Source organism: Lactuca serriola, chromosome 5 (assembly GCF_051521515.1).
Source record: "Lactuca serriola cultivar US96UC23 chromosome 5, Lser_US96UC23_V15, whole genome shotgun sequence".
NCBI classification, from domain to species: Eukaryota; Viridiplantae; Streptophyta; class Magnoliopsida; order Asterales; family Asteraceae; genus Lactuca; species Lactuca serriola.
This window is the reverse complement of record NC_136412.1, coordinates 163,028,443-163,052,755: the sequence shown is the minus strand read 5'-3', so window position 1 is coordinate 163,052,755 and position 24,313 is coordinate 163,028,443. Positions and strand designations below refer to the sequence as shown.

At 37.2% G+C, this 24,313-nt stretch overlaps 1 protein-coding gene across 4 annotated transcripts; it reads right to left on the bottom strand.

Moving 5' to 3' along the window:
- Nucleotides 1-6,178: 6,178 nt before the first annotated feature.
- Nucleotides 6,179-9,840, bottom strand: LOC145053206 (polyadenylate-binding protein-interacting protein 12-like). Of its 4 annotated transcripts, none has more exons than XM_079001198.1 (10): nucleotides 9,518-9,840; nucleotides 8,866-9,399; nucleotides 8,665-8,775; nucleotides 8,467-8,584; nucleotides 8,265-8,377; nucleotides 8,099-8,158; nucleotides 7,967-8,014; nucleotides 7,805-7,873; nucleotides 6,936-6,997; nucleotides 6,179-6,536 (listed from the first exon to the last, which is right to left on the bottom strand). In XM_079001198.1, the coding sequence occupies exons 2-10, from the start codon at nucleotides 9,346-9,348 to the stop codon at nucleotides 6,479-6,481; spliced, it is 1,122 nt and encodes a 373-aa protein (XP_078857324.1). In that variant the 5' UTR covers nucleotides 9,349-9,399; nucleotides 9,518-9,840; the 3' UTR covers nucleotides 6,179-6,478. The 4 variants fall into 4 exon arrangements, with proteins under 4 accessions (XP_078857324.1, XP_078857323.1, XP_078857326.1 ...); XM_079001197.1 differs by having other exon boundaries at nucleotides 8,866-9,379; XM_079001200.1 differs by having other exon boundaries at nucleotides 8,665-8,772; nucleotides 8,866-9,379.
- Between the last annotated feature and the right edge of the window lie 14,473 nt (nucleotides 9,841-24,313).

The following is a 24,313-nucleotide window of genomic DNA, read 5'->3' as shown; positions in this document are numbered from 1 at the left end:
GAATCACTCAGGAAGGTGCGATGAGGAGATGACCTGTTATAAGTGTGGAAGGACGGTTCACTATTCCAGAGATTGTATATTCGATGACAAGAAGTGTTACGAGTGTGGAGATGGTGGGCACATTTCGAAGAATTACCTAAAGAAAAAACGAAGCAACAAGACCGCATATTTTGCCAAAGCCTAAAGCAAGGGCATATCATATGATCTTGGATGCAGATTGAAGTGGAGTTGATGTTGCACAAGAGAGAAGCAAGAGAGTAAATTAGTATCTTGTAATCGTTTAGATAGTTGCGCTTCCTAATGCAGTAGGTGTAATGTATAAATAAGTTTGTAATAGTTTTTAGAAATAATGAAATTTCTAAATTATGTTATGTGTTTTCTATGTGATTTCCTTTTTATGATAACTTACTGAACTGTGAGACAACACTTGGGACGAGTATGAGTAGGTATGAAATATGGTAGAGGCATATACTATCGGAAGCACATGACTCACACTTGGATCAAGGAAAGTCACAAGGTTACTAAGTCTCTAAGTAGTTGAGTAATTTTTTTCATTTCCATCATTACCTTTGTTACGGTAATGACTACAAAGATAATTATTATTCCAACCCTAGTGGTCATACTGAATCGAGCCCGACTAATCTACGAAGTAAGATCGACGTATCATCTGACTTTAGATTGAAGAAAAAGATAATTGAAGCGATCGATAGAAGTATCGCGTTCGGCGTTAAGATCAACCAGCATGTAGCTAGAAGTGTTACATGATAGAATGTGATTATATCACACTTGAACATGAAGGAAGGTATCCTCCATGTAGGAGTGTGACTCAAAGAGACCTGATTATATTTGTTGCATCATTCAATAAGAGGTCATTAGAACACGACCCGTCGGTCTGTTGCGATAGTCAAAGTAAAAAGAAATTATCTTAGATCAAGTCAATTAGAAGAAGGAACAAGAGCCCCCAATAACGATCGAAATAAGAAGGAAGAAAAGGAGAAGATTGAGCACCATCAATAGTCAAGAAGTCGATGAGTGGAAAATCAATAGAAAGGACATAAGAGTTACGGTTTTTACATAGGATGAGAAGGTAACATGTGGAGTCATTATACAAGCCCTGTTTTGTTGATAATTTCGGGATGTAATCATCCTAAGGGGGATATAATTGTAACACATTTAAGATATATTATAAGTTTCATTAAGAAAAATTGGAAAAATCAATTGAATCGTCTGTAAATCGTAAAAATAAGTGTGCCAAAACATATATATATATATATATATATATATATATATATATATATATATATATATATATTGAAAGTATATGTCGACGTGATCACGAAAATATAAATTTCATAGAAATTCGAATTCATATGAAATATATACGACTTTTATAAAATATAAAAATCAACCGCGTAATTAAAAATTATTAACGTCAAAAAGTACGAATAGAATGGTTGACTTTTGGGTAAAGTCACCAAAATGAAAATCGCAGTACTCTTTAAGATAAAGATTTGGTAAAATGAACACTAAAATCGGAGTCCATGCGAGAGTGTTATGATTTTTTCAAATTCATTAAATCATATAAAGATAAGGGCTAAAAATAAAGTCAGAAACGTAAAAAAACGGAGTCCGTATGAAGAAGTTATGGAATTTACAAATTTTGCGTTTTTCGCCACTTGCCACGCACGGTGCCAGGTGCGCGACACACACTTCTAAAAGGTGAAAACGCGGACCAGAGAGAGTCTGACACGTGACACAAAATGTCTAGGGAGACGTCACCTTAAAAAGCACGTCGTGAACCCCAAATTTGGCTATAAATAGAGCTTCATCCACCATTCGATATCCACACATCTTCAATTCATTCCTCTTGAGTTCCTTCGACTTTTAGCCTATTTTCCCTTAGTTTTAGTTTGTGGCGAAGCCCTGCGATCCTTGAAGTAGTAATAGCTAGAATGTAGAAGCTCTACTAGTGTAATTTCCGAACTTTTGTCCAAAAAATTTCTATAAGTAAAGCTACACTCTCATTCTTTCAGTGTAACTTATATTTATAGTCATAGTCGTTATCATGAACCTATAAATAAGATTTATCAGTAGTTCCAGTTATAATATTGATCGATATACTTATAGAAAAGGTGTCTAGAATGGTTACGTTGGCATATTTGTTGGATTTCAGAAATGCTATATGCCGAAAATGATCTTGCTTCCCAACTGTCCTGTCTGGCCGATCCTTACTTGATAGATCTTGATGCAGACATTGGATTGGTGAGGAATCTAGACTATCAAATGAGTGCATAGTTATCTTCATCTTACACAAAGATATGAAGTATCCAGATATTTACATGCTTTATGTGCTTATTATATATGCCGAAAATGTTATGTGTTAGATAAAATAATACGGGGTGACATTTAAATTGAGTTAATCATATAAGTATTATACACTTATAAATATGTATTGGGTAGTGATAGGGGATGGTAGATAGGAATTGATAGATAGGTAATGGTAGATAGGTAATGATAAATAGGTGATGATAAATAAGAAATGACTAGGAGATGCCCTGACCTTTACTTGTGACGTTGCGATGTAGTCATCTACCAGCTTATAGATGGCAACCATTGACTAATATAAACAAGTCTTTAGGAAACATTGTCAGGCTCATAACCTCTAGGTGATGAATTACAAGTTCAGGCGATGTAGTAACTACGTATTCATGCAATGATACTCGAACCCTTATTAGACACATATTGGGGGAGTAATCCTCGAAACAGTACTGTCTATGCGACGTAGGCAGTGATCCTTAGGAAAAGTCCTTAGCAACAAACATATAAGGGAATGCGATGTAGGCGATGATAGGTAAATGCGATGTAGGTGATGACCCTTAGGATAAATCCTTAAGGAAGAATAAATAATAAAATGCGAATAGGTAATTGCGTTAATTGTTCGATAATTAAACATATTAACTATATTATTATGGGCTGAAAACCCTATGTACTCACCAGGTTTTCCAACCTGAGCCGGTCAATTATTTGTATCACAGGTATCGATGCGAATATACATTACACTGAGAGATTAAATGAGATGTAGATCATTAGTATAAATTAGTGTAAGGTCTGTTTTGCTTATGTTTTTTTTTTTTTTTTTTTTTTTTTTTTTTTTTTTTTTTTTTGAAATTATGACATCCTAAGTTTTTAAAAGATATCAACATCGAATGTTTCTTTGAAAAATTTTAATGTTAATATTATCTCACATTGAAATAATATTTTTGGGCCAATTCCGCAACAAAAGAAATACTCAGCATAAATAAAATTTTTTAAATGACCGTAAAATTGGGGATGTCATACCTAAATTGGAGTTAAAGTGCTTAAATAGGGAGGAAACCCTAAAATCATGGGCTTGGGTTGTAGTGACCGCCACGTCGTGGCCATCCTTGTGCCACGTTGTGGAGCCCGCTGGAGATACGCGTTCTTCGCCTTGCATGCTACGTCGTGACACTCCATGCATCGCATTGTGGCATATAGTTTTCCTCAAAACTATGCATTTGACTCATTTATATCATCCACTGATCCAGTATGGGAGACGGGTGTTACATTTATCTTCTACATTGTATTACATACATAAATATTCATTTAGGGGTGTTTGGGATTGCTTATTTAAAACAAATTATGATTTAAAAGTATTTATTAACTTATTTGGTGTTAAAACAAAGTTCAAAAAATGTTTGGGTGTAGCTTATCATGTACTATGTAATAAGTTGATAAGTTAGTTTTTATTGTTTAACAAATGGTAACTTGTGTTGGGTTCTATTTGAAAATAATCAAATTATAGTGACAAAAATGACGTGATTAACAACAAAAACAATTTTAGATTTGAATAAACTAAAATCATTTTACCCACCAAATAATTGGATTGTTCTTTTGGAATATTTTATGATTTATGTATAATTCCATCCTCTTTGACATAGCTACAATGTATAAGTTTTCAACGTCATGCACCTATTTAATTATAGTTCAGCAATCTTGAACATGATTTTTTTTGCTAATATGATTTCTTATAAGCAATATAACCTGTGGATATTTCCAAAGTTGGTATGCACAATGATCTGTTATAACGATGGAAATAGCCTTTCAAATCTGTCTATACATGGAATGAAACTTGGATTGAGTACAAAAGTTCATTTATTGACTTGATAAAGAAATTTCTTGGAGCATCCAGAAGCTTAATCCGAGTACCACTGGATTACTAGAGCCAACATAATTGATATTCTAAAATCTTTACTTTTTATCATGATTTCCAAGTTTATTTCTCATATATGCATCTATAACTATGCACAATGGTATTGTTGAACAATCCTCCATTACGGAGAAATGGACCACCAGAAAATAATATTTAAAATATGAAATTTATTAAAATAGAAAAACCTATAAAATGACATGTGGAAAAAAAATTAATTCAAAATAACCACAAAATAACATTTAACAAATTGAATGAGAGTATGACATGTGACAAAAAACCTTCATTTATTAGAGTAGATTTGACTAGACATATCTTTTTTTTTTTTGTTTTTTTTTTTATCATCTTACTAGAAATCTGGTTAACGGTTTTACAAAACATGTCTTTGTTTATATATTTTTAGCAACTGGGTTATGATGAATACAGTTACAAGATGTACGCTTTAATATTTGTTGGAAAAGTTTTATCGTCCAAGTTTCTAGGATTTGTCAAAAATGGACATCAAACACACACGCCACACACATACATGCAACACACACATAGCAATGACTTTGATAATTTGAATTGTATCCGCAAAAAATTGCATTCACTTTCAGCCCATATTTAAAATTTTAAACTTTCTACAACCATTTTGAATTGCAATGTAGACGAGAGCATTGTAAAGAATCTATTATACATCAAGGTATATTGAATAATTTTCTTTTTTTGCAAATTGATTTCTTAGCGTCCTTTAAAGTAACTTTTATATATAAATGAGGCATTAACGTTAGGCATGGATTTGCGTTTTTCTGTAAATAAGTTCTAATGAAACTTGCTTGCATGGTTTAAATCATAATTTACGTCAACTATTAGGAGATAAATTTCTATTATTTCTTTAGATGTTGACATTTGAATATCAAAAACCTCTTAGGAGCTGTTTGTTTTGCACTTACCCAGTCCGGTCAGAACTGACTGCTGACCGAATCAACAGTCAGAGTGTTTGATGGGGTTTAAAGTTGGCTGACTCAGTTAGGTATTGCCGACCAACATCCTGACTTTTTTATAATCATACTTGAATATATCTTTAACTACATTCACTAAAATTTATGTTAGTACTTAAAGAAGTTTATAGGACATGCACTACAACATATTGGATTTTCGTGTGCACTATGACCCACCAAACATTAGCAATTTTTTTTTGACCCAAAGACATCTTCACTAGTCGAATATTAAACACTAAACTATTTTTTTTAAATTTTATTTTAGAATTAAAAGATAGATATGCGTTGGAGATTACATTAACTTGTATATTTGTCACAGATTTATTTAAATTATTTGACTAATTATGTGAACTTCTATATTGACACATATTTGTTTATTAATTTAATTTAATTGGGGCACAAACTTAAACGGATAAATAATAATAAAATAAAAATCAAATATGTTTCTCAATTGAATTTTTTATTCAGTTTACCCAGTGAACCAAACCAAATAAATCAAAACTATAATTCAAAACCGATTAAACAAAATCTAATAAAACCGCTACTTAACTTTTTCATCCAATTCAATGACATCCAACAGTACGCCATGTATATATATATATATATATATATATATATATATATATATATATATATATATATATATATATATATATATATATATATATATTATGAAACGATGATAGCATGTTATAGTTCAAAATTCATACATGTCCAAAAATTCAATAGTACATATATAAGAATACTTTATTTACTTACATGTCCTATAATTTATTTATGTACAGATAGACATATTTTTATTTACATAACTGTTTTGTCGATTCCTAATGGTATTCAAGACAATATTTCTTATATCAATATTTATCCACCAAGCCTTTTCGAGTTACAATTTATCCTCATTTTTCTTTAATTTATCTTAAGATATCAAATTAAAATTCGGTAACTTATCAAGTTACTATCAATATCTCACTAGTGCAAAAGACGTAAATGTCCTCATCATAATCATCAAAAATAGCCCTAAACAAATTCTCTAGTTCCATGTAACAAACTCGACCTTAATGAGCTATAAACCACGGAATGCTTAAATCGTTTATCCAAACTCTACATATAATGACAGATCCATGGTCACATTTGGACTAGGACAGAAACTAGAAACATAAATACCAACAAAAGTACCTTAACACAGTTCTTGTTCACCTACATATATGTATGTTTAGATATATTGATATAGCCCGTAGATGAGTCTATAATAAGAAAAACGATCATCGATTTAATGCACCATAGATCTAGGTGCACGTGGCCTAACCGGAGTCTTTGATGGGCTCACCCTGCATCAATATACAATAAATATGTTAACAAGGCAATATAAATGACATGACAAGACAAGACACATCAGGTTGTACTATATCTTGATGTGAGATTGTAATATAAATGACATGACAAGACAAATCAGGTTAAACTGTTTTTGAGACTGCAATATAAATGACATGACATGACAAGACAAGACACATCACGTTGTACTGTATTTTATGTGAGACTGTAATATAAATGACATGACAAGACAAATCAGGTTAAACTGTTTTTGAGACTGCAATATAAATGACATGACAAGACAAGACAGATCATGTTGTACTTGTATTGTGAGACTGAATTAATGTCAATGAGACAAAAAATACAGTTTTTGTTTTTTGTCCCGCTCAAAAAGACGGGACAGAGACCGGCGGTACCTTATTGGTAATGATCCCAATACCGCACCGCTACAGTTCAGAGCTGCAATTGCACTCTCCGCCTGTAAAATCCAATAGAAAATCAAGATTAAAAACTCTTTTTTTTTGGTAAAAAGCAATAAATCTAATGTGCAAAAAAAGAAATAAATCAACATATAATATTGAATGTATCCTAATGGGTGTTGTTTTTTTTATGGACTTATTGGTAACAGGAGTTAATATCGTATCACTACGTATCATTGTTTCTATTTGACTTAATGCAGAAAGAACAACTTTATAAAGAAAGTTAGGAAAATAAGATTTTTCCCATTAAGTCATCTTTTTTAAAAAAAAAAATTCCCACTTTGAGTTTTTCCGAAATCCCAAGTGGGCCGTCGGTTTCTAGAACATTTTTTATACATCATTTATCCATTAAGCTATTAATTTGGGGAAAAAATTAAGACCCTTTTTTTTCTTAATAATTGCTATTTTATCATATAGATCATGCAAAAAACATGAGACTAAAGCCTCATTAAGACAATAAGAAGATTTTCTAAGGAATAAATAGAACAAAACTTCATAACAAACCAATAATAATAATCATAATAGCTATACGCTATTAAATAATATTTAAAAATATACAGAAAAATATTCCATTTGGGGCTTGTGGACATTAACCCCATCCAAATATACAAAAAACTATTTCCATCAATAATAGATATGAATTCAAAGTTCAAATTCCCATTATGCCAATCTCCAAGTTCTACTCTATACTTGAGATTAACCATATCTCCTAAATGATTTGATTATATACTCATGGTTTTAAAACATAGAAATTGCATATCTTATAGAGGATCAAAACAACTACATAAAAAAGCTTAGAAAATTACCATAACAAACTCCACAAATGCAATACGAGTTGAATGATGATAATCACCAAGCAACCTTAAGCGATACACCTATGAAATGAGAAATTTCATAACATATATATAGTTAACAATAATTCAATAATTAAATAGCTTTGTAATTTTCATAAGTGAATAATTACAAACCTCGCCACAAAGTGATTCAAAAAAGAGTTTGACATCAGCCTGTGTGACCTGTTTTAAATAAAATATATCACATAATACCCTTGTCTGTCCTTTACATTTTACAATGGAATGAAAGGTTTTCAACTACCTTACCTTCTTATCAATGTTAGTACAATAGATAGTTCTTGCACACATTTCTCTCTCATCTTCAGACTAAAACAAAATTAGAAATGATATTTGCATCAACAAAAGTTCAAAACCACATATCCAAAGCTTATTCCAACTTCACAAATTACAAATATAAGTTAAAGAATCTCACCCGAGGCAAAAAAGTAGGATTTACTGGTGCAATTGCAGTTTTTGAAGGCAATACTCTAACTGGATAATATCCAAGCATAGTTCCACCTAAAGTCAATGCATTCCTTGCACCTTCTGCAATCACAAAATACACAATTCAATGTATCTAAGTGAATAAATAAACATTTTGTTTAATAAAAGTTTGTGAACTTATATTGACATACCCTCATCTGTGAACTCTATAAAGGCAAACCGAAGAACAGAATTTGGATCACCACATACACGACAATCTACAACCTGTCCACAACCAATGAAGAGAGCTGCAAGTTGTTCTTCAGTAACCTAAATCAAGAGGAAAGAAAGATTAAAGCTTTTTACTAATGGGAATCAAAGCAAGAATGAAATTAAAGTTAAACAAGTACCTGATGATCAATATCAGACACATAAACAGTCCTTTTAATGACATCTTCTCTTTGTGCCAAGCTAGTTCGGCTATTCATCCTTCGTTTCCCATGACTAAAGTTACTCTTCTTCTATCCATAACCATTAAAATCCTCACAAGAATCAACACCAGAAAGAGAAATACACAACAGAGAGAATTAGGGATGATGATTTGGGTATACCCGTCTAGTAGAAGCTCCATTGGAATTGGCGTTGGTGAAAGCTGGTGTAGTGTTAGTTTGGAGAAGGAAATTGTTGATGGCGGCATAACCAAAGTGAGAAGTAGGAGATGGTGGAACGAGAAGGGGCCTAGGATGGTTGTTGGAGAGTGAAGGGGGTACGAATTCTGCAGCCATAGGGTTCAATTTTGATAGCATTTCAGCTAAATCACGCATTTCTTTTTTAAAACCCTCTTCTTCTTCTTCTTCTTCGTCTTCCTGATTATGATGATCAACGCCATTCGTAGTCATCTGATGCTGATGATGATTGTTTGAGACACCGTTATTGTATGCCAGACTACCATTTCCATTAGGTGGTGTCGTCTTCTGCTGATCGGAACTCTGATGCTGATCACTTGACCTTGATTTAGAAATCAATGATTTTGACTGATCAACATCGTTTGGTTCGACATGACTGTTCGACCCACCATTCTCAACAACAGCCATAATATCGATCGGCTCAGTAACTGACACTAGACTGAAAAGGGGATTTTTATTCTGCAAATTTAGTTGATTTTATCGATCCAATCCGAAAATTGATTTCGAGAAAAACAATTCAAAATTACAGTAATAATCTGACCCAATTCAATTCTAAAGCAATCAAAGAAGAGATTACCTGATTGAGGAGTACAGATGAAACTACTCATCTATCGAATTCAGCTCATAGATCGCCGTCGAGAGATTATTTAATTATAAATTAGTTAGAAAATTTTACAGAAAGGGGGCATAAAGAGCATAGCTTTTGGTTCTTTATTAACATAATACCATTTCGTTATGCTGCAAAGAGAGAAGAGGAGAAAGAGGTGAGGAATTCATCAACCTAACCATGAAGGTTCTAGAGTGAGAGAAAGAAAGAGAGTGAGAGGAGAGAGGTGTCTTCTTCGGATCGTCCGTTTGAGCACACCACTTTTTGGAGTATGCACCCTCAGTGGCACAACATCCAAAAACATAAATACCATATAAATTAAGGTTATAACATGTGTACAAAACAAAAACTATAAGCGGAAATGATTTGATAGGGTAAGATATTTTTTGAAGTATACATATTTAGTCATTATTATTTTTTTTCGTAAAATAAACCCTTATACTTTATTTTTTGTAACTATGTAATCCTTGTGACCGGCTATACCCGGTATACCGGTCATATACGAATTTTCTTTTAGGAAAAATGACTTGATAGGGTAAGATACTTTTTGAATTCTACACATTTAGTCCTTATTTTTTTTTGTAAAATAAACCCTTATACTTTATTAATATGTACATATTAGGTCATTTTCATCGGATTCTACAGGTTTTGCTGATGCGGAAGCACAAGTGGCACTAAATAGCAATTAATTAGCTTAGTCACCGGAGGTGGGTGATCCTCTAGCAACAAGAAAAGTGCGGCGACCCTTCTCTTTCTCGTCTCTCTTCCTTCCGGTCGAACAGCAACAACCAAACACCCTTTACCTATTGTGTTTCTCCGATGTGTCTCTCTTTGCCTCCATCTTTGAGATATGTTGCCAGAAAAAGAAGAAAGAATCGACGAGGGGGCTACCAGAGCAGCTCCTCGCCGCCAACTATTGTCTCTACTTCCTCCTGCTTCCCCCTTCGACCTTGTTGTTTTTACCATCATTCCTCCTTGCTACCAGTGATGTGTAGGAACACACAAAGGAATCGCCGGAGATCGGGGTTCTCCTTCTTTTTCATGATGAATAAAAGTTGGAAAAATCTCGTTGTGGATATGTGGATGTTATCTAGGTATTTCATTTCAACAAAATAAAAGAAAGGGAAAATGACTTGATAGGGTAAGATACTTTTTGAAATGTACACATTTAGTCCTTATTCTTTTTTTTTTGTAAAATAAACTCTTATACGCCAGTTAAATCTGTAGAATCCGGTGAAAAGGACATAATGTGTACATATTAATAAAGTATAAGGGTTTATTTTACAAAAAAAAAAAGAATAAGGACTAAATGTGTACATTTCAAAAAATATCTTACCCTATCAAGTCATTATCCCAACCTATTATTCTCCACAACTAACTATACATGTAATCGTATAATGGGTATTATGTAAAGGGAAACCGTAAAAGACTTGTAATATATTTACTCTTTATAAATATTTTTTATTCAATTAAGTTTTAAAAATCAGTATTCGTATTTAATTTAACTTTTTTATCCGGTCAGCAGGTTATCTAACTTTCAAAAATTACACTTTTGGCCCAGATATGAAATATTACTACAATTTTAGTCTAAAATTTATATTTTGGCCCGAATTTTAAATTTTATTACAAATTTGATAAATTTTTTTTACCGTTTTGGCTAAATTTCAGAATTTTGTTATGATTTCGTCCTAACTTTAGTTTTTTTTATAACTTTTTTTTCTCAAAATAAAAAATTTGAATATGTTTTTCTTTTAAAAAAATCATATTTATATAAAAAAACATATTTTCATAGAAAAAATCTTATTTTTCAATATAATTTTTTTTGTATACGAAATACCTATTTTAAAAAATAGGTATTTATAAAGTACATAAATATATACAAATTCGTTTTATAAAAAAAAATGTATACAAACATATATTTTACAAAAAAAATCTATACAAACACCTATTTTATTATAAATATGTTTGTATACAAACACATATTTATAAAAAAAAAATATAAACAAACACCTATTTCATATTAAACGTGTAACACTACAAATCAGGTAAATACCCCTTGTACCCTTTAAATGAAAAAAGTATAACATAATGGTCCCTTAAGTACAATGGGCGTACTTAAGGAGTATGCATGGCGTACTAAGGATGGATGATCGTGGAGGGTGGCCGTGTACGCTGGGCGTACACGACAAAAGAGCAAAACCCTAAATTTCTAACTTGACACATATTTAAACATCCTTAAGTCATTGTGACTAAACCCTAATTAGCCTCTAGAGTCTCATTTCGTCCCTTTACCTCAGTTTTCCTTTGAGAATGTGTTTTTGGAGCATAAAAGTGTGTTAGTGGCCATTTTTGAGCTTACTCAAGAAGAATAAGTTAGTGAGCAAGCTTGGTGTGGCATTAGGCTTCAAGAACCTACATCTAGTTCACCTTGAGGAGCTTCTGGAGGTATAAAGTCTCAATCTTGCCATCTTATTCATTAGATTGAGTTAGGGTTGTCTATATTGTCCTACTTTTGGTTCTTGGATCTTCTCTTGATAGTTAAGCAACTCCAGAGACTAAGATGGTTAGATTTGAGCTCTATGAGCATGCTATATGCATAAAGGTGTTAGCTTGAAGGTTATCTAGACTCCATGCATGAGTTTGAAGCTTTATATGAAGTCCTAATGTGAAGAATGAAGTTTTGAAGTCCCTTATAGCATGCAAGGGTATAAAGTTGTCAACTTTATGCCCTAGGACGTCTTAATGAGTTATGATCTGATGTTGGACGTTAGATTATCGAGTATTAGGCACATAATGGAAGTAGTGCTTAATCTTCTTGTACGTTGGTCGTAATATAGCGTACACAATGCATACAACCAAGGACTCAGTACGCTAAGCGTACTGAAGTGGTACGCTTGGCGTACACACCCCAGTTGGCTTTGGGGTTTTTGTGGGCTCGTAAACCCTTTGGGCCTTAATCAGTTTTGGGCATGGTCATATTTTGGGTTAGTGATCCGATTAATCTGTTTTGGTCCATGGTTGTTTTGGTTGGACCTTATTGGGCCATGTAGCCCATTAAGAGCTTTGGGTATGGACTTTGAGCCCATTAGCAGAGGAAAGACTCTTGGGCCATTATGGAAGGACTTGGGCTTAGATAATTAGGTTGTGTAACTAGATTGTATTTAATCCTAATTTTAGGTTAATAATATTAGTGTTCAGCACGGGTGGTTTTAGACTATTAGGAAAACAACTTTCGGGTTCAATAGATTAAGGTGAGTCTCCTCACCATACCAATGGGTCGAAAGCATCAAGGTCGGCCCATTATGTGTTATGTGGAATACTAGTTGATTATGTGATATGTGATATGCTAGTTGTCCTTGTGATACTCGCATGGAAGACCCCCGAGGGTTCCCGTGGTAGTGGACTAAGACCATGTGGGGGTTCCCATGGCATTTCGTGTAAGACCTTGGAGGGTTTCCCTGGCATCCTAGTATGTTTGCATGTTTAGCTTATATGACATTTATGTGGTTAGCTAAGAACATATGGGGGTTCCCATGGCAGTTAGGGAAGACCATGTGGGGGTTCCCATGGCAGGTAGTTAAGACCATGTGGGGGTTCCCATGGCGGGTAGTTAAGACCATGTGGGGGTTCCCATGGCATTGGGTTAAGACCATGTAGGGGTTCCAGTGGCACCTAGTGTAAGACCTTGGAGGGTTTCCAAGGTATCCTTATATGTTTATATGCATGGCTTATGTAGCTTATATGACTGATATGGTTTATGTGATTATGTGGATTGTGTGGGGTATGTTATGGGGAACTCACTAAGCGTTAGCTTACAGTTTGTTGGTTTTTTCAGGTACTTCAGGATCTAAGGGCAAGAGCCTAGCGTGATGGCGCGACATGCACTCTATGGTGTTTTTATTTGGGACACTTTGATATTATGAATAATTTGCCTGATGTTATGGATTTTGAAAACAATTGTGATTGGGATTTTATATTTTATGGAAATGATTCTGTTACTTAAAAATGAAAAATTTTATTGGAAATTTGGGATGTTACAAGTTGGTATCAGAGCCTTGGTTTGAGGGATTCAGGCATACTCCCGAGTGTCAGAACTCAAACTGAGGAAATGGTAAAATTGTTTTTCAAAATCAAAGTTTAAAATTTCTTAAAACCGATTTCTTGTAAGAAAATGGGAGAGTGTGATGCACGTAATCGGTGGAGCTCAAGTAAGTGTTTTCCACAGTATGTTAGCCATGTTATATTGATATTTGGAGTGTGATAATCGGATAGATCTTGCTATGAAGTTGTATACGGTTAAGGTCTTATAGCCTCAAAATAATTGATTTGGCCTTATTTCATGTTCATTGTTTGGTTGTGGTCCTAGGGTAGAGTATGTTATTCGACAGTCTATTTGATTCTGTTTTGTGTATAATTTGCATGCATAAGGCAACCTGTTATGATTGATTTGAGTTCTGGTTTGATGGGAATGGAGCAAATCTTAGGATAGCCTAGGGTTTGAGTTATGCAGTAGTTGTGAGATATGTTTTGTTCTGCGATGAATTAGAGTTATTAGATAGAGCCTTAGGGAAGGTACATGTATGTGTGGAAGGTAGTATTAGGCCCATACTACTGAAAGCACATGACCTATACCCGAACTAATGTTAGATCAGGAAGCTCTAAGGAGACCGGTGTGGAATGATTCCCTTTTTGAACATCTTGATCATTATGTATTATGGTATTTCAGATCAGGATAGTGGTGACGTGTCATGGAGCAGGGGGATCAGGATCATGATCTGGATTTGGGTCGGGCTACGCTAACGAGCCCATTGATGAGAGGCTGGGCGAGCTTATCGCAACCGAGGTTACAAAGGGCATTCTTGATGCTACCCCAGTGATTTTTAGGACAATGAAAGAGGGGATAATGGGTATCATGGAGGAGTGACTCAGGTATTTCCGAGCCGAGATTGTTGCGGGCCGGGTCGGGGCCCGAACTCCCTTATTCCAGGAGTTCAAGCGTGTGGGGTGCCTGAGTTCTTTAGGGCCAGGGACTCTATAGTTAATCGACACTGGGTGGCAGACATGGAGAATGCCCACCACACATGTTTTTTCCCCAAGGCGGCAAAAGTGGGGTTTGCTTCATGCATGTTGAGGGACTGAGCAAGGGACTGGTAGGAGAAGGTGACCCACCAGGTGGGATCAGCTGGAGTGGTTGAGATGTCATGGGAGTAGTTTATCAGGCATTTTGACTTGGATTTTGCACCATCCATTGAGGTGCAACATTTAGTGAGGGAGTTTCAGGAGCTACAACAGACCACCAAGACGGTGGTGGAGATCACAACCAAATTTTGGGAACGAGCACTATTGATTATGCAGTATGCTACGAATGAGGATATGAGGAGGACGAGGTATCACTCCATGCTGAGGGATGATATCCGTGAGTTCGTAATCTTTCAAGGGTGCAAAACACTGAATGAGATGGTGGAGAAGGCCCGAGAGCGAGTGATGGAGTTGGAGATCCACACCAAGCGGAAGCCAGAACAGGCTCATGCAGCTGTAGGTCAGGCTAAAAAGCCTAAGACCTCAGATTCTTCTGGTAGGGGCCAATAGGGTTGTGGCCGGTGTGCCAAATGTAGGAGGTCGCACAATGGAGTTTTCCGATTGATGGGCCCGATATGTTATACATGTGGTCAGCCATGCCACGTAAGCAGGGACTGCCCCAAGAAGGGGTTGATTTGTTTCCACTACAATCAGACCGACCATAAAAAGGCTAATTGTCCGAGGTTGCAGGGAGGGGGAGGAGCGGCGGCAACGCCCGCCACAATGAGGATCACTTATGGCCGTCCTGTTAAGGCAGATGCTCCTGAAGTGAAGAGCCGCACATTTCAGCTAACTACCGAGGAGGCTCGGGCAACACCAGATGTCGTGGCTGGTACGTAATCTATTTTTCCTATTGAGATTTATTTGTCATGCTTACACACACACGCACAAACACACACACACACACACACACACACATATATATATATATATATATATATATGTGTGTGTGTGTGTGTGTGTGTGTGTGCACTTGTATAGGGACCTTTTTGGCCAATTGTATGTTGGCTCATGTTTTTTTCGATTCGGGAGCTACCTGATCATTCGTATCTCTTGCACTTAGCAAGAAGTTCTGAGACGCTCCGGGGACTTTGGATTCCCCGCTGGAGGTTGAGATTGCGGATGACCGCACCGTGAGTGTTGCGAGGGTATATCGGGACTGTATCCTAAATGTGTTTGGGGAAAGGTTCCGTGTTGATTTGGTTCTGATACCGTTGCGAGGGCTGAAGGCGATCGTCGAGATAGACTGGTTGGGGGCCAATAGGGCCATGATATACTGTGAGCGTCGGCTGGTGAGAGTTCGAAACCAAGTGGGGGGAGAATTGGTTATTCAAGGAGAGAGGGCCTTATAGGGGACAACCCTCTGTTCGACTGCGAGGACTAGGAGACTTCTCCATCAGGGTTATTCGAGATTTTTGGCATACATCAAGGTTGAGTCCATGACAGATTTGGGTAGTGTACTGGTTGTATGAGATTTTCGGGATGTATTTCCCGAGAAGTTACCCTGGGTGCCTCTGGAGATGCAAGTAGAGTTTTGCATTGATTTGGTGTTGGGTGCAACTCCAATAGCCAAGGCACTGTAGCGGTTAGCTTCGCCTAAGATATAGCATCTGTCTATGCAGCTTTAGGAGCTGTTAGACCGAGGGTTTATCCATCCGATCAGCTCTCCGTGGGGAGCACCAATCATGTTTGTAAAGATAGATGACGGGTCATACAATATGTGCATCGATTATCAGGAGCTGAACAAGCTAACGATGAAAAACCGTTATCCGCTTTCGAGGATCGATGATTTGTTCGATCATCTTCAAGGTGCATCTTGGTTTTCTAAGATTGATCTTCGGTCGGGGTACCATCAGATGAGGATTAAGGATGAGGATATACCGAAGATAGCTTTCAAGACACGGTACAGTTACTATAAGTTTGTGGTGATGCCATTTGGGCAATGCCTCAGTAGCGTTCATTGACCTCATGAACAAGGTATGTAGACCAATGTTGGATCAGTCTGTGATCGTTTCTATCAATGATATCTTGGTATATTCTAAGACCAAGGAGCAGCATGAGCAACATTCGAGGGAGGTATTGGAGACACTGAGGGCGGAAAAACTTTATGCCAAGTTCTCAAAGTATGATTTTTGGTTGCACGAGGCGCATTTTTTGGGGCACATCATCAGCCAAGAGGGTACTTTGGTTGATCCAGCCAAGATTGAGGCAGTGATGTGACGGGAAATCTCGAAGAATGCATCTAAAAATGTAGCTTCTTGGGCCTAACAGGGTATTGCCAGAGATTTATTTAGGATTTCTCCAAGATTGTCGTATCTTTGACTTGCTTGACCAAGAAGAATGTGACATTTCGGTGGGTCTTGGATCAGTAATTGGCTTTTGAGACCTTGAGACAGAGACAATGTGAGGCCCCGACTTTAGCACTACGTGAGGGGTTGGATGATTTAATGGTGTATTGTGATGTGTATATCATAGGGTTAGGGGTTGTTTTGATGCAGAGGGGGCATGTGATCGCGTACGCCTCGAGGCTGTTGAAGCCTCTCGAGGCGAACTACCCCACTCACGACCTAGAATTGGGGGTGGTGGTGTTTGCCCTCAAAATCTGGAGGCACTACTTGTACAGAGTTTGGTGCACCATTTATATTGACCCCAAAAGTTTGAAATATTTGATGGATTAGCAGAACCTGAACATGAGGCAGAGGAGGTGGTTGGTTGTACTAAAATATTACGATTATGAGATTTTGTATCACCTAGGAAAGGCCAATGTGGTGGCCTATGCTCTGAGCCGTAAGGCGGCAAGTGCTCCAATCAGAGATGTATGTCTGAGGATGACGGTGAGTTCCCCGTTGCTGGATATGATCAAGGAGGCTCAGGTGGAGGGTTTGAAGAGAGAAAACTGGAAGTTAGAGAGGATTCGGGGTCAGATTCCCTTGTTTGTTTGGGATGGTCGGGGTGTTTTGACATAGTGTGGTTGGGTGTGGGTACCGGCATTTAAGGGAGTAAGACAGAAGATCTTGGAGGAGTCACACAAGTCCAAGTTATCTATTCATCCAGGGGATACAAAAATATACAGATATCTAAGGTGAAGTTACTGGTGGCCCTGCATGAAATGGGAGGTCGCTTGGTTTGTGGAGCGGTGCTTGACTTGTAGGAAGGTCAAGGCCGAACATCAAAGGCCTCATGGAAAGGTCCAACCGCTACCCATTCCCATGTGGAAATGGGAAGAGATCACCATGGACTTCATCATGAAGTTACCAAGGACGGCGAGGGGTGTGGATTCCATTTGGGTCATTGTGGACAAATTTACAAAGAGTGCCCATTTTATTCCGATCTACTAGAGTATCTCTGATGAGAAATTAGCATATATCTATGTGCGAGAGGTGGTGGTCAGGCACAAAGTTCTGGTATCCATGGTCTCGGACCGCGATGTTCGATTCACCTCCAAGTTTTGGAGGAAGTTCCAAGAAGAATTGGGCGCCTAGTTACATTTCAACACCGTTTACCACTCTCAGACCGATGGTCAGAGCAAACAAACGATTCAGACGCTCGAGAACATGCTTCGAGCTTGCATATTGGATTTCGGAGGGAGTTGGGATACATACCTCTCACTAGCAGAGTTTTCATATAATAATAGTTATTATGCTACTATTGACCGACCCCCGTTTGATATGTTGTATGGTCGTAGGTGCAGGACAACCGTATGTTAGGGAGAGGTAGGGCATCGAGTCATGGGAAGCATCAAGGTGGTGCTCAAGATTATCGATTTGATTCAGCAGGTACGCGACAGGCTGCGAGTTGCATAGAGCCATCAGAAAAGTTATGCTGACTGACGCCGATCGAATCTCGAGTTTTAGGTGCAAGATTTCGTCTTATTGAAAGTGTCACCATGGAAGGGTATCATTAGGTTTCGGAAGAGGGGCAAGTTGGGGCCTCGATTTATTGGTCCGTTCAGGATTTATGTCCGAGTTGGCAGGGTAGCTTATTGACTGGACCTCCCGGAGGAGCTGAGTCAGATTCATAACACCTTTCATGTGTCCCAACTTCGGAAGTGTGTCACTAACGAGGCTGCAGTTATCTCTTTGGATGACATTCAGGTAGATGATATCCTAAACTACATTGAGAAACCCATTGCGGTTTTGGGTAGGAAGACTAAGGTTCTTTGTAACAAGGAGGTGAAGCTAGTGAAGGTGCAATGGCATCACCAAAAAAGCTCTGAATGGACATGGGAGACGGAGGATGAGATGCTGGAGCATTACCTGTATCTGTTTGCGTCTATAGACTTCGAGGACGAAGTCTAGTCCAAGTGGGGGAGAGTTGTAACACTCCAAATCAGGTAAATACCCTTTGTACCCTTGAAATGAAAAAGTATAGCATAATGGTCCCTTAATGAAAGACCCTCACTATCGTATTTATGAAAGACCTAAACTTTCATACTTGACAATATAGTTACTCCAAAACATGCTACTTGCATATTCATAAAAACAATATTTTACATTGATAAAGAGGTTACAAACTACTGGATACAAACCGACTATTTTAAAGTGTTATATATTACATAACTTCCCAGGATTCTATAGTTTTATACATATGGGAGTGCAAAATACAATAGTTTCAAACTATTCATAAGCTTCTATCGATACAATAGTTTCAAACTATTCAAAAATCTTCTACCAGTATATAACTATACTAGATGATTATCTCCTGCAATTTGTTAAACATTGAGAGGGTAAGCGGTGACGCTTAGTGAGTTCAATAATAGATACAATATAACATTATGCCATATATATACTTCAATATGGCAGAAGCAAAGAGGAACAAGGAACAACAAGGGCATATGTGAATCATGTGACAAACTTTCCATATCAATCATTGATTTAATTTAAAGATATACAATCAATGAGACATAACAATTTCCATACTTGATATACATCAATAAGCTTTGGCCCAAATGGCACAGAAGACATACAACTTCGGATTAACATTTTGGTAGATTTTAGGCTTATAGCTCTGTCTAACCTTCTACCAATACCATAGAATATAAATCATTCTCTTACGGAGACATGTTCTACATGGCCAGAGGCTACATACCAGTACCAACGTGAATCTAAGTCCTTTCACTGATCACATGGTCAAAGGTATTTCTTTGCTATTAAAAATAGCAAATAAAAATAACACGGGAAAATAACCCGGAATAATAACACTGAAAAGCACGTAGCACATATAACACATAACATACAATTATTTCTATATATTAAACTCACCGTGAATTAACGGGGGACTAAAATATTAATTTGGGCAGCACTTCGGCCCTAAATATCACTTTCTTCGTTGAAAACCGGGAGTTTTCTTGATAACCGGGCTCTGCGAAGGTAGAGCTTCAAAACCGAAAAGATAAATTTTTCGGGCTACTCGGGAGTCTCGGGGCGTGTTTCGGGCTTTGGAATTAGTACCGGGGCTTCGGGGGAAGTCGGAATGTAAGAAAATATGGAATTTTGGGTGAAAATGGCAATTTTTAAACTTTACCCGGGAGATCTCGTAGGCTTCTATTTATAGGGAGAGGGGCTCGGATCCGAGGGCTGAGAAGGTTGGACGCGGCAGCAGATGAGAGGGTCGGCCAAGAAGGGTGAGTCAGCAAAGGCAGGTGGTAGCGAGGGCGGAGGGACACGTGTCTCAAGCAAAGCCCGGACACCGGCGCAACACGCTTCAACTTCGGATTGGTCCAGCGCCTCGTATGCGAGGAGTCACCTGGGCACACGTCGGACCGCGGTTGGACCTACACTTTGGATGTGAGGGTTGCGACACGCCTCGCCAGCTTGCCTCAATTACTCAGCAGTTCGAACACGTGGCGCGCATAGAGCGAAGGTGACGTGGGAAGTATGACTATGCGAATTTTCTCGATTTTTGTGCAAAAACTTCTAAATTCAATAACTTTCGCATACGGGCTCCATTTTTGACGTTCTTTATATGCACGCGTAGGTAAAATAACTCTCTACAACTTTCGTTTAGACTTTGTCGGCTAATTTTGAATTTAATTTTTATATTATTATTTCTAACACACCGGGACAGGTAAATCCATTAAAAATTCATAACTTCTTCATCCGACATCCGTTTTCGTCAGACTTTTTACCGTTGTACTGCTAACGACGAGACCTTCGATTCTCGTTTAGGTTGTGTCGGCTAAAAGTCACTCGATCTAAAATTCGAGTTTTTAGCTGTCTACTGCTAAGCTGAAACTTCGAAAAATCATGACTTCCTTATAGTCAGATTTTGACGTTCTTTTTATCGAACTTCTCGGTTTAACAAATACTACAACTTTAATTTAGATTACTAAGGCTAAAAAGTAGTTTATCAAAAACTCACTTTTTACTTCATTCGGCGCCGTGCTGGTTTTGTCGCGAATCTTCGATTGGTCATATCTTCTTCGTTATAACTCGGATTTCGATGAGGTTTTCGCCTAAATGTTTCTAACGAGATTATCTACAACTTTCAATAATAAAATATTACTTATTCCAAATTTTATATTTTCGTTAAATTTCACTATTTTACATTTGATTGGAATCTCATAAGACTTCCAATACTTTCTGAATGATTCTAAGCATAGTTTTACTTCAATTCTAGTAAAAACTATCTGTTAGAACTCAATATTCAAATTCACATAATATTTCATAATATTATTTACTTAAAACACGATTTCAAAACGTGTATGTTACACTTAAGTACGTTGGGCATACTTCAGGAGTACGCTTGGCATATTAAGGATGGATGATCTCACAGGGTAGCCGTGTACACTGGGCTTACGAAGAGGTACGCGGGTCGTACGCGACAGAAGAGCAAAACCCTAAATTTCAGACTTGACACATATTTAAACATCCTTAAGTCATTGGGACTAAACCCTAATCAACCTCTAGAGTCTCATTTCATCCCTTTACATTAGTTTTCCTTTAAGAGTGTGATTTTGGAGCATAAAAGTGTGTCGGTGGCCATTTTTGAGCTTATTCAAGAAGAAGAAGTTAGTGAGCAAGCTTGGTGTGGCATTGTTCTTCAAGAACCTACATATAGTTCACCTTGAGGGGCTTCTGGAGGTATAAAGTCTTAATCTTGCCATCTTATTCATTAGATTGAGTTAGGGTTTTCTATATTGTCCCCTTTTTGGTTCCTGGATCTTCTCTTGAGAGTTGAGCAACTCCAGAGACTAAGATGGTTAGATCTGAGCTTTGTGAGCATGCTAGATGCATAAAGGTGTTAGCTTGAAGCTTATCTAGAATCCATGCATGATTTTGAAGCTTTATATGAAGTCCTAGTGTAAAGAATGAAGTTTTGAAGTCCCTTATAACATGCTAGGGCATAAAGTTGCCAACTCTCTGCCCTAGGACGTCTTAATAAGCTCAGATCTGATGTTAGACGTTAGATTATCGAGTATTAGGCACTTAATGGAAGTAGTTCCTAATCTGCTTGTACATTGGGCATAATATAGCGTACGCAACGCATACAACCAAGGACTCAGTACGCTGAGCGTACTAAAGTGGTACCCTTGGCGTACGCACCCTAGTTCGTTTTGGGCTTCGTGTAGGCATGTAAGTGTTGGGTATTTTGCACTATAACATTCCTATGGTGCACATACAACCCTAATGCTTTGGATCTAAGTTTTCTCTAATTATACATGAAACATTCATTTTCCAAAGAATGAAGCCTAACTAGCATGCAAAGGTGATATTTCAATCATAAAACTAGTTAGAAGATTACCTTGTATAGTAGCTTGTAGAAATTAGCCTTAAGAGAGCTTAGCACCTCAAGTGTGATGCCTCAAACAAGCCACAAACACCAATAAACAACTAGATGAATATGAGAGAGGTTTTGGAGACACAAAATCGTCTATGCACTTCCTCAAAATGCAAGGGTTGCCGATTTTGGAGCTAAGGGAACACATTTATAGTGTAGAATTCCAAGAGTCATATGTTTAACCCTAATTCATACACTTAAGCTCATGATCCAACAATTGATTTGTATTATCACTTCATAGACTAACTCATAAGCTTAGCCTATCACAAATCAATCATGGATCATAAGCTTAGCCTATCACAAATCAATCCGGGCTAGTCAATTTTGAGGCAATAAGTGTCGAAAACGACTTTTCGGCAAAAGATTATTTATAATAAGTAGTCTTAACCAAGTTTTACAATATGTATCAAGGTTTTTGTACATATAAAGAACGCCTAAATCCGAGTTATAATGAAGAACTTATGGCCCGTCGAAGTTTTTCGGCAAAACCGGTGTACTCTAAAGCTAGGTGATCATGCAGACTTGATGCCTAAACCTTGGCGATCATGCAGACTTGATGCATAAACCTTGGAGATCATGCATAATTGATGCCTAAACCCTGGTGATCATGCAGACTTGATGCCTAAACCCTGGTGATCATGCAGACTTGATGCTAAACCCTGGTGATCATGCAGACTTGATGCCTAAACCTTGGTGATCATGCAGACTTGATGCCTAAACCCTGGCGACTATGCAGACTTAGTGCCCGTTGTGTAAACCATGGCAGCAATGGACTTCATGCCGATTCCTTAGGACGATCCTTAGGAATGAGTGAACGTGGAATAGCTGATTCTTAAGGTAGATCCTTAAGACTAAAGAAGATAATGGGGATGGGTAATTGGGTTGATTGTTTGATTGTTTAAACATAATAATTATATTATTGTGGGTTGAAAACCCTATGTACTCACCAGGTTTCCCAACCTGACCCACTCAGTTTATTTATATCACAGGTGTCGATATGAAGTGACATTACACTGAGAGATTAAGGAGATATAGATCACTAGTGTAAATGAATGTAAGTTTTGTTTATGCTTATGTTTCTCTATTGACGATGACATCCCAAATATTTTAAAATGAATAAAATACGTTTATTTGGAAATGCTTTGATAACGTATTTATTGTGTTTTTTTGAGAATAAATTCCGCAACATTTTTATTAAAAGAGGTACTCTGATTTTCAGAAAGCATAAACAAAATCGGTCTTTTCTGGCCGTGAAAATGGGGATGTCATAGTTTGTATCAGTGCATTAGTTTAAGCAAACTAGGAATATGAATTTATTTCTAGACTTAAACTTAGAATGCTAAGCGATGATTGTGAGGTATGAGCACTAGCTTATTTTAAGAATTGTGCCTAAAATGATTTTATGTGCTAAATGCTTTGTTCCTGATGTGATGTTATTTGTTCGGATCCATGGTCTGTTGCCGACCAGATCTAGAAACTTTTGTGTTTAGGATTCTAAATGTACGAATACGATATTAGAACTAGCATATAAACGTTTCGGAGTGATAAGGATGTTTTAAAACATCAATCCTAAATAAAGATCTAGATTTACCTTATTCGTGTATAGATCAGAATGGAAAGGACCCGCAGTGGAGCTGGGAATGCAAATGAGAATAGGAATCAACCCTCGGTGATTCAGCAAATACATGTTGTAGTAGAAGATGTACCCGAGCCAATCACCATGGCTGGAGTACAAGCCATGATTCGGACTATGTTAGCTGAACAAAGGGAAGAAATGAGGCGGATGTCGAATAGAGACGAACCTATTATGCCCACTGAGCAACCCGAGCTGATTCCTGAGCAATCGGAGGAAGGGAACTACAGCCGCCAAGTGAGTCAAGTGGGGACTCAAGGCGAATGAAGGGATGG

Coding starts and splice junctions, on each gene's coding strand:
- LOC145053206 (XM_079001198.1), bottom strand. CDS start 9,348: ATGGCTGTTGTTGAGAATGGTGGGTCGAACAGTCATGTCGAACCAAAC. Junction 7,874..7,966: donor TTGAATCACTTTGTGGCGAG/GTTTGTAATTAT, acceptor CTCATTTCATAG/GTGTATCGCTTAAGGTTGCT. Junction 6,537..6,935: donor TTGGGATCATTACCAATAAG/GTACCGCCGGTC, acceptor ATATTGATGCAG/GGTGAGCCCATCAAAGACTC.